This window comes from Mandrillus leucophaeus, unplaced genomic scaffold (genome assembly GCF_000951045.1).
Source record: "Mandrillus leucophaeus isolate KB7577 unplaced genomic scaffold, Mleu.le_1.0 Scaffold139, whole genome shotgun sequence".
Classification (NCBI taxonomy): Eukaryota; Metazoa; Chordata; class Mammalia; order Primates; family Cercopithecidae; genus Mandrillus; species Mandrillus leucophaeus.
Window position 1 is genome coordinate 1,277,236 of NW_012101354.1, and position 12,519 is coordinate 1,289,754.

Sequence of the window (12,519 nt, forward strand, 5' to 3'; positions counted from 1 at the left end):
CAACAAGCCCTTATACCTTTGAATTGAATTTATTTGTATATTTATCTCCTCCCCCATTTAACTAAGGGTAGGCAACGTGTCTTTTTTTTTTTTTTTTTTTTTTGAGATGAAGGAGTCTCACTCTGTCACCCAGGCTAGAGTGCAGTGTCTCGAGTGTCTCGATCTAGGCTCACTGCAACCTCTGCCTCCTGGGTTCCAGCGATTCTCCCACCTCAGCCTCCCAGGTAGCTGGGACTACAGGGGCGTGACACCATGACCGGCTAATTTTGTATTTTTAGTAGAGACAGGGTTTCACCATGTTGGCCAGGCTGGTTTCGATCTCTTGACGTCAGTTGATGCACCTACCTCAGCTTCCCAAAGTGCTGGGATTACAGGCGTGAGCCACCACACCTGGCCAGCAACGTGTCTTAATCTTTACAATTCCCTAAGCCCAGTAGAGAGCCCAGAAAAGATTTGACAACTCAATTATATTAACTAATCTTCCAAAGAACAAACCACTAAACCATTTTGGTTTGTTAATCAAAAATTACATTTAAGGCCTGATGCAATGGCTTAGGTTTTATAATCCCAGCGTTTTGGGAGGCCCAGGCAGGAGGATCAACTCAGGCTAGGAGTTTGAGAACAGCCTGGATAACACAGCCAGACTCCGTCTCTACAAAATTTTATTGTTTGAGACAGGGTGTTGCTCTTTTGCCCAGACTGGAGTGCAGTGGCCTGATCTCGGCTCACTGCAATCTCCACCTCTAGGGTTCAAGCAATCCTCCTGCCTCAGCCTCCTGAGTAGCTGGGGCTATAGGTGCATGCCACCAAGCCCGGCTAATTTGTTTTTAATTTTTTGATGTGAGAGGATGAATTGAGCGCAGGAGTTCGAGACCAGCATAGGCAATATAGTGAGACCCCATCTCTGAAAAAAAAAAAGTCTCAAAGTATTGGGATTACAGGTGTGAGCCATCACATCAGCTGGATATTTGATATTAAATAATTTTTTTAGGCATGATAATAGTGTTAAAGTTGTCATCATTATAAAAGGAATCTTTATTAAGGGTTATATGTTATATTCATAGACAAAAAAAGTATATGAAGTTTGGGATTTAATCCTTTGGAAGAAACAAATTGTTTTGTTTTTTGAGACAGGGTGTTAAATAAAACAAAAGAGACAAGGTCTCACTGGGCTGGAGTGCAGCAGTGGTGCAATCATATATAGCTCATTGCAACCTCAAACTCTGGGCCTCCCATCTCAGCCTCCAAAAGCTGGGATTACAGGCTTGAGCCACTGCACCCAGCCACACTGGCCTTTTATGTTGATAATTATTGAAGCTGGGTTATGTGTACACAGTGGTTCACCATACTACTCTACTTTTGGTTTGGAAATTTCCATAATGAAAAATAAAGGCCAGCTGGGCATGGTGGCTCACACCTGTAATACCAGCACTTTGAGAGGCCGAGGTGGGCAGATCACTTGAGGTAGGGAGTTCGAGACCAGCCTGGATACCCCCGTTGCAACAAAAAAATACAAAAATTAGCTGGTTGTGATGGTGCAGGCCTGTAGTCCCAGTTACTTGAAAGGTTAAGGTAGGACAGTCGCCTGAGCCCAGAAGGTAAAGGCTGCAGTGAGCTGGGATTGCTCTGGGTGATAGAACAAGACTAAAATAAAGAAAACCAAGGCTGGACAATCCCAGCACTTTGGGAGGCCGAAGCAGATGGATCACGAATTCAGGAGATCGAGAAGATATTGGCCAACATGGTGAAACCCCTTCCTACTAAAAATACAAAAATTAGCCAGGCATTGTGGCGGGTGCCTATAGTCCCAGCTACTCTGGAGGCTGAAGCAGCAGAATCCCTTGAATACGGGAGGTGAAGGTTGCAGTGAGCCAAGATCGTGCTATTGTACTCCAGCCTGGGCGACAAGAGTGAAACTCCATCTCAAAAAAAGAAAAAAAGAAAAACTAATAAAGAATGAGACTTCATCTCTGAATACTTTTCAGAATAGCTGAGATTGACATGCTTAAGAGTAAAATGTCAGACCAGATGATGATTTCCAACTTTATTATCCTATGATTTTAATTTCTCTTTTAGTTAGAAGTTTTATACTAACAGACCCTACTTGTATCTGAATATAAATTAGAGGATATAGCTAGAGAATAAGCGCTAGTCGCTGCTCACCGCTAGAGGGACCCTCTGATCATAAGAGGATTATCTACACCACCCCACTCAGTAGTTGAGTACACTCTGAGTGACAAGGTCAGGGAAGCAGAACATTTATGCCTAAAACATGTTAACCTCCAATTTCTATTAGAGAAAAAAGTGTTCTCCTTATTCAGACAAAAGGAGGACTGGCTGGGGCTGTGGGAAAATCAAATTCAAAACTTTGAGAATCTGGGCTGGGTGTGGTGGCTCACGCCTGTAATCCCAGCACTTTGGGAGGCCGAGGCGGGCAAATCACTTGAGGCCAGGAGTTTGAGACCAACCTGGCAAACATGGTGAAACTGTCTCAAAAAAAAAAAAAAGAAAGAAAAAGAAAAAGAAACTTTGAGAATCCCCATTCCTCTTCCAATCCAAGTACGTGCCTTTCCTTTTTTTTTTTTTTTTTTTGAGCCAGTGTGTCCCTCTGTTGCCAGGGTGGAATGCAATGAATGGTGCAATCTCAGCCACTGCAACCTCTGCCTCCCGGGTTCAAGTGATTCTCCTGTCTCAGCCTCCCAAGTAGCTGGGATTACAGGCACCTGCCACCATGCCTGGCTAATTTTTTTTTTTTGAGAAGGAGTTTCACTCTTGTTGCCCAGGCTGGAGTACAATGGCTCAATCTTGGCTCACCGCAACCTCTGCCTCTCAGGTTCAAGAGATTGTCTTGACTCAGCATCCTAAGTAGCTGGGATTACAGGCGTGCACCCACCACGCCCGGCTAATTTTTTCTATTTTTAGTAAAGACAGGTTTTCTCCATGTTGGTCATGTTGGTTCTCCATGTTGGTCAAACTCCCAACCTCAGGTGATCTGCTCGCCTCGTCATCCCAAAGTGCTGGGATTACGAGTGTGACCCACCACACCTGGCCTAATTTTTGTATTTTTAGTAGAGATGGGGTTTCACATTGTTGACCGGGCTGCTCTTTAACTCTTGGCCTCAAGTGATCCACTTGCCTTGGCCTCCCAAAGTGCTGGGATTACAGATGTGAGCCACTGGACCCGGCCAATCCTCTATTAATTCTGATGAAACTTTGTTAGTCTCTCAATTATTTTGTATCACATCCTATTAGGGACAAAAAATATTTCAGGGTTCCCAATATTGCCTCTAACTATACCTATTCCAATATTCTCACCATGATCTCTTCCTTGTTCTCAAAAACAGGCCATTCTCGTGCATCTAGTCCTTGTGCTGGAAGTGAAACATTCTCTAACACTTTTATCCCACATAACTGTCAATTTTTCCCCCTTTTATGTTCTGTGCCACCTTCAGATAGCTTAAGTAGCTGTCTCACATATAATACATTGTTTTCGTGTATTTGTGTTCCTCCCGGAAACTAGAAACCCTTGAAGGACAATTATTTCTTTGATCTCCAACTACTCCATGCGTTGCAATCTCTATGATCTTCTAAGAGTGACACTCTAGGGCCAGGTCAAGGGAATGAAAGGGAGGGAATCACTAAGGCCAGCAACCTCAAACTTACTTTTCCCACTGTCCCTCTCCTTTCTTCTTAAACCTGAGTAAAATGAGTTTTGAATCTCCAAATCCCTGTTAAACTGGGTTGCAACCTAGGCAAGAGACCTACAGTAATTCCCCTCATATTCATTCACTGCTTTTCCTTGTGAAGACAATAGGGTTGCTGAGGAAGAGGACATACGGACATAAAGCCTTAAGAGTGAAGCTGCAGTGTTGCAAGCTGGGAAGTATGCAGCCTTTGTTTAGGGTAACACGAACAAAACTGAGCCTGGGTGGTGGAGTAGGAGGGTGAGCAGATGGTATATGAAAAAGAATCAGAAGAAATAAGAGATCTAAATAACCGATTAAAGTTTATTACATTAAAACCATGTATCACTTTTATATTGTATTTGCCATTTCTGAACAATACAAAGTAAAGGCAAATAGTGACACTTCATAAAAATGTTGATTCCCCATTCCTTTCCCTAAGACCCAGCCCTCCCTTAAATATTCCCTCCCACCCCTAACAGAACTGTGTCCTTAATAAAACACTTAAATACATCATAAATAGTAAATTATGAAAAAAAATAGCAAGAACTCTTTCCTTCTTGTAAAAAAGAACATGGCAGCAAAGACAGGCAGCCAGAAACTGGCTGGGGGTGTCTAATATAGACAGTTATTTGGGGTATGGGCTAACATATTATCAAGGCAGGGTGGGATAGAGAAGGGATAGAACAAGAATTCAACAATCTGCCTGAGATACCAGGCCCTCTTCTTCCCCTGACAAGAGTGGAAGAATCAGATGGAAAACCACAACTCTTGTAGATGGGGAGGAGAGGGCATATGTAGCCCCCATTTCCAACTTCCCTGCATGAAGACAGGGGGGTAGGACATATGGCACAGCAATGACCTCACCAAGGCAAGAATCTGCTGTCTCCCCATGAGTTTAAGAAAATATTTACTGGTCTCATAGATACGGACTGCCTGATAAAACAGACAGGTGTCCCCTCTTCACCTTAGCTCCACAAACAGGAGAACACTGTTGGAAAAGATGAGAAGAGCAAAAAAATCTCCTTTGGAGAATGATCTAAAATTCATTTAGTAAGTCTTCACATTTAGAAAATCAACCAGAATATATTTCAAATTGCAAAATAGTAATAATTATTATAGCTTGGCAGTGAACAGGATTCTGCCTAGGAAGGGCTATGATCTCCCAGCCCATGGCTGCCTCCTGTTTTAACAAAAGGGGTAAAGATTACCCCATGTCCCACTCTCCATTCCTTCAGCCTTAAGAAATTCATCAAGAAAGGAGGGGCTTAAAGAGGAGCTGCTTCTGGCAGAGCAATCACTACTCTTCTCTTCACAAACACCATGGCTCTTCTGAGGGAACCCTACGAATAGGCATCTTGTCAACACTTCTGGAGTTTTGATCTGAAGCTGGCTTGAAACCGTGTGCTGTGCGCTTTTTCCTTTTTTCAGGAAAAAAAAAAAAAAAAGAACGCTGGGAGGTGGTTAAACTCCCTTATCCCCCCAAAAACCTTTACAGAGATTACAGGGGTATTCTTCCAGGGATCAGGGAGAAAGAACTAAGGTGGAGATAATGTGCCAGCTAGTCTGTCCTGAGGAAACTAAGAGTCCAGTTCCTGGTCAAAGATGAGGGGAAAGAAAACTGCCAAGTACAGCAATCCCATTTCCAGCATGAAGAATGGGGGTCTGAAAAAAATTCAATTGTGGAGGCCAAGGGTTAGCCAGTTGAAAATCCGTACCACCCAACTCTGGAGTGGAGGGGATGCTTCGGTCCTCAACTGTCTGAGGCACTAATGCCCATTCATGAGGAAGGGGAAGGAGAGGAGGTTCTTCTTCAGTAAGAAGATGGAGGAGGAGCTCCCCTCGCTTCTATTACACTCCTTTTTTGATGACCAAGTAGAAGAAAATTCAGCATTGCTGGGGCAAGGGCTGACACATCTCGGGATCACAGAGATGGCAGAATCTTGTTCCAGGTCTTCTGAGGCTTTGCGCTTACTGTAAAAGGAGAGTGTAAAGTTAAGGATGTGGAGTATGAGATTAAGCAGGAATGGATTTCAAGCGTTAAGAAGTTTCTATTTCAGCTTCAGCTTCCAAAGATATTTTTTAAAAAACAAGATGGCGGCCGAGCGCGGTAGCTCATGCCTGTAATCCCAGCACTTTGAGAGGCCACTGCACTCCACAGAGCGAGACTCAGTCTCAAAAAAACAAAACAAAACAAAAACAAAAACAAAACAAACATGATGGTTGGGTGCAATGGCTCACACCTGTGATCACGACACCAGAAGTTCGAGACCAGACTGTCCAATATGGTGAAACCGTGCCCCTACTAAAAAATACAAAAATTAGCCAGGCATGGTGATGTGCGCCTGTAGTCCCAGCTACTCCAGAGGCTGAGGCAGGAGAACTGCTTGAACCCAGGAAGCGGAGGTTGCAGTGAGCCAAGATTGCACCATTGCACTCCAGCCTGGGCAACAGAGTGAGACTCCATCTCAAAAAAATATATAAATAAATAAAAATAAAAACAAAATAAAAAATAAAAAACAAGATTTAGGAGGTACCCAGGTCCTCTAATCTTGCCAATTAACTTCCTGCTCCAGGCCATGAGTGATCCTCTTTATACCCTGCAAAACGTTCACCTCCCACACATCCCAGACACTCACATGGGTGAACTCTGACTCTGCAACTTCAAGCTTTTCCAAGGTTGTACTAACAGGCGAAAAAAAAAACAGAAGCAGAGAGAAAAAGAATTAGAAGACAACAACAAAGGACTCCCCTCTTAAATCTCATACTGCTTCTCTAATTTTCACTTCAGAATCAATTTAGAATTTGGAAAGAAGAGGCTAAGAAGCTACTAGATTTTGAAGCATACTGTTTTATTTTTTTTTGAGACAGAGTCTCGCTTTGTCACCCAGGCTGGAGTGCAGTGGCACGATCTCTGCTCACTGCAAGCTCCGCCAGGGTTCACGCCATTCTCCTGCCTCAGCCTCCTGAGTAGCTGGGACTACAGGCATCCACCACCACACCCAGCTAATTTTTTTTTGTATTTTTAATAGAGTCGGGGTTTCACCATGTTAGCCAAGATGGTCTCGATCCCCTGACCTTGTGATCCGCCCGCCTCGGCCTCCCAAAGTGCTGGGATTAAAGGCGTGAGCCACAGCTCCCGGCAAAGCACACTGTTTTAATTAACTATATTTGGCTTCTTGAATACTATAAAACATTTCCCAGTACTCTGCCCTCTTCTGTTTCAATCTCCAGATGTGGTAGGTACTCTCTAAGATTCCCCCCAGTAATCCCTGCCTCCTGAGATCCATGCCATTGTGTAATTCTCTCCCCTCTCAAGTGTAGGCTGCACTTAGTGATTCTCTTCTGGACAGAATGCGGCACAGGAGATGGAATGTCAATTCGGAGATGAGATTATAAAAATATCATAGCTTCTTCTTGGACTCATGCTCTAACCCCTGCTTGCCTGCTCTAAGGAAATTCAGCTCCTATGCTAAGAGCTGGCTATGGAGAGGGCGATGTGACAAAGGAACCGAATACTGCCAACAACCATGTAAGTGAGCTGAGAACCTGATCTTCCCTCAGATAAGCTTCTGGACTAATAGCTTGACTGTAATCTCCAGAGAGAACCCGAGCCAAAGACATCCAGCTAAGGTACAGAAACTGGGATAACAAATTTTTGTTTTCTTTTTTTTTGAGACGGATGTCACTGTTGCCCAGGCTGAAGTACAGTGGCACGATTATGGCTCACTGCAACCTCTGCCTCCCGGGTTCAAGCAATTCTCTCACCTCAGCCTCCTGAGTATCTGGGATTATAGGCACGCATCACCACGCCTGGCTAATTTTTACATTTTTAGTAGAGACAGGGTTTCACCACGTTGGCCAGGCTGGTCTCGAACTCCTGGCCTCAGGTGATCCGCCCTCCTTGGCCTCCCAAAGTGCTAGGATTACAGGTGTGAGCCACCACACTTGGACTGAGATAACAAATGTTTGTTTTTGACAGCTAAGTCTGGGGTAATTTGTTACACAATAATAGATAATACAGATTTTTGCACCTGGAATTGAGGTGCTGCTTTAACAAAAATCTAAAATTTGGGGGTGGTGGCCCAGTGCGGTGGCTCATGCCTGCAATCCCAGCACTTTGGGAGCCTGAGGCAGGCAGATCACCTGAGGCCATGAGCTCAAGACCAGCCTGAGGAACATGGCAAAACCCCGTCTCTATCAAAAATACAAAAATTAGCCAGGCATGATGGTGCATGCTTATAATCCCAGGTACTCGGGAGGCTGAGGTAGGAGAATCACTTGAATCTGGGAGGTGGAAGTTGCAATAAACCAAGATAGTGCCACTACATTCTAGCCTGGGGGACAGAGGGAGACCCTGTCAGCGGAGATTGCAGTGAGCCAAGATCGTGCCACTGAACTCCAGCCCGGGCAACAGAGTGAGACTCCATCTCAAAAAACAAAAACAAAACAAAACAAAACAAAACAAAACATTGGGGGTGGCTTGGAGGAGCATTTTAGTGAACAGTTAGTGTCCTGAATATGCTGTTTATAGAATTTTGGACTTAAATGGGGTTACCAGTGAGGGCTTAAACTGAGAAAAATTTTATTGGAAATTGAAGGAAAGGAGATCCTAGTAAGGTAGCAGCATAAAGTTTAGCAACAATGTGATTTGTGATTATGTGAAAAGTAGAATATGTGCCTAAAGAATTGGACAATCTAGCTAAGGAGATTTCCAAGCAAAGTCCTGAAGGTGCCACCTGGTTTTCTCTTGATGCTTATAGTACAATGTAAGAGAACAGAAAGAAATTATGGGAAGGACTATTAAACAAAAATACCAGAACTTGATAGGTTTTGAAAATTCTAAGCCTCTCCAGAGAGCAAACGATGCTAAAATTAAGAAATGATAGGCCACATACTGTGGCTCACTTTAGGAGGCAGAGGGAGGAGGACTGTTTAAGACTAGCCTGGTTAACACACTGAGACATCATGTCTACCCCCCCCCCAAAAAAAAAAAAGGCTTTTGAGCAAGGATAAGCTCCAGGGCACTGCCAAGAAAATGTGGTCTAAAGATGAAGCCAAACGTGACTGTGAAACATTTCAATAAGACCTCAGAAAAACAAAAGGTATTGGTTCAGAGTATAGTCAGCCCTCAGTATCTGTGGGGAACTGGTTCCAGAACCTCTCCTTGAATATCAAAATCCACAAGCACAAGTCCCTTACATAGAATGGTATAGTATTTGCATATAACTTATGCACATCCTTCATATACTTTATTTTTATTTATTTATTTTTTTGAGAAAGGGTCTCGCTCTGTCACCCAGGCTGGAGTCCAGCGGCACGATTTCAGCTCACTGCAACCTCTGCCTCCTGGGTTCAAGCGATCCTCCTGCCTCAGCCTCCTGAGTAACTGGGACTACAGGCACATACCACCACGCCTACCTAATTTTTTTATATTTTTGGTAGAGACGGGATTTCACCATGTTGCTCAGGCTGATCTTAAACTTCTAGGCTCAAGTAATCTGGCCGCCTCTATCTCCCACAAGTGTTGGGATTACAGGTGTGAGCCATCACGCCTGGCCCTCCATATACTTTAAATCATTCCTAGATTATTTATAATAACTAATGCAATGGAAATACTATGTAAATAGCTGTTATACTGCATTGTTCAGGGAATAATGACAAGAAAATTCTGTACATGTTAAGTACAGACACAACCATTGTAGGCCTAATTGTACAGTACATGTCAGCAACAACATAACATTTTCAGAATTTTTTTTTTTTAATATTTTTTCTTTTCTTTTTTTTTCTTTTTTTTTTAAGGGACGGGGGTCTCATTTTATTGACCAGGTTGGTCTCAAACTGCCTCAAGCAATCCTCCCACCTCAGCCTCCCAAATGGTGGGATTATAGGCACGAGTCACCATACCAGGCTCTCAAGTATTTTCAGTCCACAGTTGGTTGAATCTGGGATGTGGAACCTGTGGATATGGAGGGCTGATTGCGCTATTCAGTCATACAAAAGGCTGTTCAAAAGATTATGTCTCACAGATCCTTTCAACCGAAAAGCAGGGTCTGTAAGCTTAGGTCTCATGAAGAAGATATTTATGAGTGTGGCTTTTGTCTAATGGAGTAAATCCCAAAGAGAATCACAGGAGGCTCGGCCGGGCACGGTGGCTCAAGCCTGTAATCCCAGCACTTTGGGAGGCCGAGACAGGCGGATCACAAGGTCAGGAGATCGAGACCATCCTGGCTAACATGGTGAAACCCCGTTTCTACTAAAAAGTACAAAAAACTAGCCGGGCGAGGTGGCGGGCGCCTGTAGTCCCAGCTACTTGGGAGGCTGAGGCAGGATAATGGCGCGAACCCGGGAGGCGGAGCTTGCAGTAAGCTGAGATCGTGCCACTGCACTGTAGCCTGGGCAACAGAGCGAGACTCTGTCTCAAAAAAAAAAAAAAGAGAATCACAGGAGGCCCACAAAATCTTCTGTATCAGTAGAAACACTGCCACCTTGGATCAAAAAAGACAAACAGTACAAAATAAAGAGACCACTAGTTCCCCCAAAATTCTACTGGAAAGAAGCAGGCTGAGAAAAGAACTCAGGTAAAAATACACTCTAGCTTTGATGAAAAAGGAAGACTCAAAAGACAAAACCAAGAGTCTAGAGGGTAGAGCCAAGAACCATGGAGAATTATTCTGCTTTGAGGCCTAATAAAAGAAACTCCAACATTTCCTGGATTTTGGAACAGCTAATAAAATCAATGACTCCTTTTTGTGCCTCCCATTCTCCTCTTTTATGTACAGAAATGTGTATATTGGTTATCTAATGCCTGTCTCACCACTGTATGCTAGGTACACAGGGGAAGAATAACTGTCTCTTTAGTTCCACAAGTTCACAGATTGAGAAGAACTGTACGTGAGGAGCTCTGCTTAAGGAACTATACCTGGGGGGCTCATCCAAACCTGGACCTAATTTAAGTAATAAAACTCTGGACTTTGAGCTAATGCTACAATGGGATGAAACTTCTGGAGATCCTGGAAGGGGTCAGTTTATTTTGGACATGGAGGTATGTAAATTACTGGAGACCAGAGGGCAGATGATCCCTGCGCCTCCTGGTATTCACACCTCTGGGTAATCCCTACCTCTTGAGTGTGGGCTGCATTTAGTGAACAGAATATAGCACAAGTAGTAGAATGTCAATTCTGAGGTTAACTTATAAGAGGCTATGGTTTCTGCATAGGCACATACTCTCTTGTTCACTGTCAGATAGGCCAGGTGCCATGTTCTGAGCTGTCCTATGGAGAAGTCCATGTAGCAAAGAACTGAGGGAAGCCCCCAGACAACAGCCAGCAAGGAACTAAGGCCTTCAGTTCAGCAACCCACAAGGAACGAAATCCTACCCATAACCACATAAATAAGCTTAGAAGCAGATTCTCCTATTTGAGCCTTCAGATGAGACCCTAGCCCTGGCCAACAGCTTAAATGCCACCTCATGAGAGATCTTGAGCCAGAGGACCCAGCTAAGCTGGGCCTGGATTCCTGACCCACAGAAAGTATGATATATGTTTGTTATTTTAAGCCACTAACCCTTGGGGTAATTTATTACGATGCAATCATATTATAGAGGTTTCCAAGGACTTGAAAAGAGAGATAAGATTATATGGAGAAAGGGGCCAATAAACAAACCTTGTAGTTAGCATTTGCAAAGTCTCTCCAACTATAGGTGAGAAACTGGGGTCAGGAATAGGTGAGCCCTCACTGATTTCCTCCAAAGGTGGAGTCTGAGGTAAAACATCAGGACGACCAAGGTGAACGCCTAGAAAAAAGAAAGAGAAGATGGGGTACGGTAAATACAAGGAAAAATATGTAGCAGCTTGGCTTCCTGGATAGAAACGGGAGCAGAGGTCCTAGCCGGACAAGGTAAAGGCTCAGAAGGAAGGGAAGGAGCACCCAATCACGTGGAGACCCCAGCCATAGTGCTGACCTGGCTCCACTTCCGCCTTTGTTGTCACTTGTGCCTTGTGTTCCCCAGAGACCGATGGTTGGTAAGTAATGCAGGAGTTGCCACTGGAGCCTACTCGCCGAGAGAAAGATGAGCCAGACCGAAACTTTTTGGAGGGAGAAGGCTTCACTTCAAAAGGGAAAGAGAGAGCCTACTTAGCAACCACCTTAGCAACCATTACCAAGACATCCATACAAGTAATTGCTAGTATCCCCAACACACACCCAAAGTTGGTCTGAAAAGTGAAAAAGCTAATGTCAACAAAGATGGGCTCTATGAACTACTATTCAGAGAACAAGGTGTTAGCTCACTTCACTTTCCAAGAGGCATAAAACCTAGAAGAAAGGAAACATATCCACACCTACCCCTCCAACATGGAGCCTTGACAGCTGCTCTACTTCCATCAGATGAAACGTACCCTAATGCATTATTCCTTTTTTTTGAGATGGAGTTTTGCTCGTTTGCCTATGCTGGAGTGCAATAGCGCGATCTTGGCTCACTGCAACCTCCGCCTCCAGGGTTCAAGTGATTCTCATGCCTCAGCCCCCTGGGTAGCTAGGATTACAGGCATGCGCCACTATGCCTAGCTAATTTTGTATTTTTAGTAGAGACGGGGTTTCACCATATTGGTCAGGCTGGTCTCGAACTCCTGACCTCAGGTGGTCTACCCACCTCTGCCTCCCAAAGTGCTGGGATTACAGGTGTGTGCCACTTCCCCCGCCCACTTTTTCTTTTCCTTTTTCTTTTTGAGATGGAGTCTCACTCTGTCGCCCAGGCTGGAGTGCAGTGGCGCGATCTCGGCTCACTGCAAGCTCCGCCTCCCGGGTTCACGCCATTCTCCTACCTCAGCCTCCC

General features: G+C 44.3%; 2 protein-coding genes across 2 annotated transcripts in view; both read right to left on the reverse strand.

Annotated features, from left to right (window-relative positions):
- PSMD4 (proteasome (prosome, macropain) 26S subunit, non-ATPase, 4) overlaps positions 1–5,006 on the reverse strand; it is a 19,288-nt gene extending 14,282 nt beyond the window's left edge. Inside the window, exons 1-4 of the mRNA XM_011973551.1 lie at positions 5,000–5,006; positions 2,564–2,572; positions 1,345–1,348; positions 386–390 (exon numbers count right to left, since the gene is read on the reverse strand). Coding sequence (XP_011828941.1) covers positions 386–390; positions 1,345–1,347 — 8 coding nt within the window. The 5' untranslated portion in view covers position 1,348; positions 2,564–2,572; positions 5,000–5,006. The remainder of the gene's footprint in view (positions 1–385; positions 391–1,344; positions 1,349–2,563; positions 2,573–4,999) is intronic.
- The window catches only part of PIP5K1A (phosphatidylinositol-4-phosphate 5-kinase, type I, alpha), a 66,339-nt gene continuing 57,807 nt past the window's right edge, over positions 3,988–12,519 (reverse strand). The window contains exons 12-15 of the mRNA XM_011973659.1: positions 11,647–11,793; positions 11,349–11,478; positions 6,323–6,368; positions 3,988–5,657 (exon numbers count right to left, since the gene is read on the reverse strand). Of these exons, the coding sequence (XP_011829049.1) occupies positions 5,655–5,657; positions 6,323–6,368; positions 11,349–11,478; positions 11,647–11,793 (326 nt within the window). The 3' untranslated portion in view covers positions 3,988–5,654. The remainder of the gene's footprint in view (positions 5,658–6,322; positions 6,369–11,348; positions 11,479–11,646; positions 11,794–12,519) is intronic.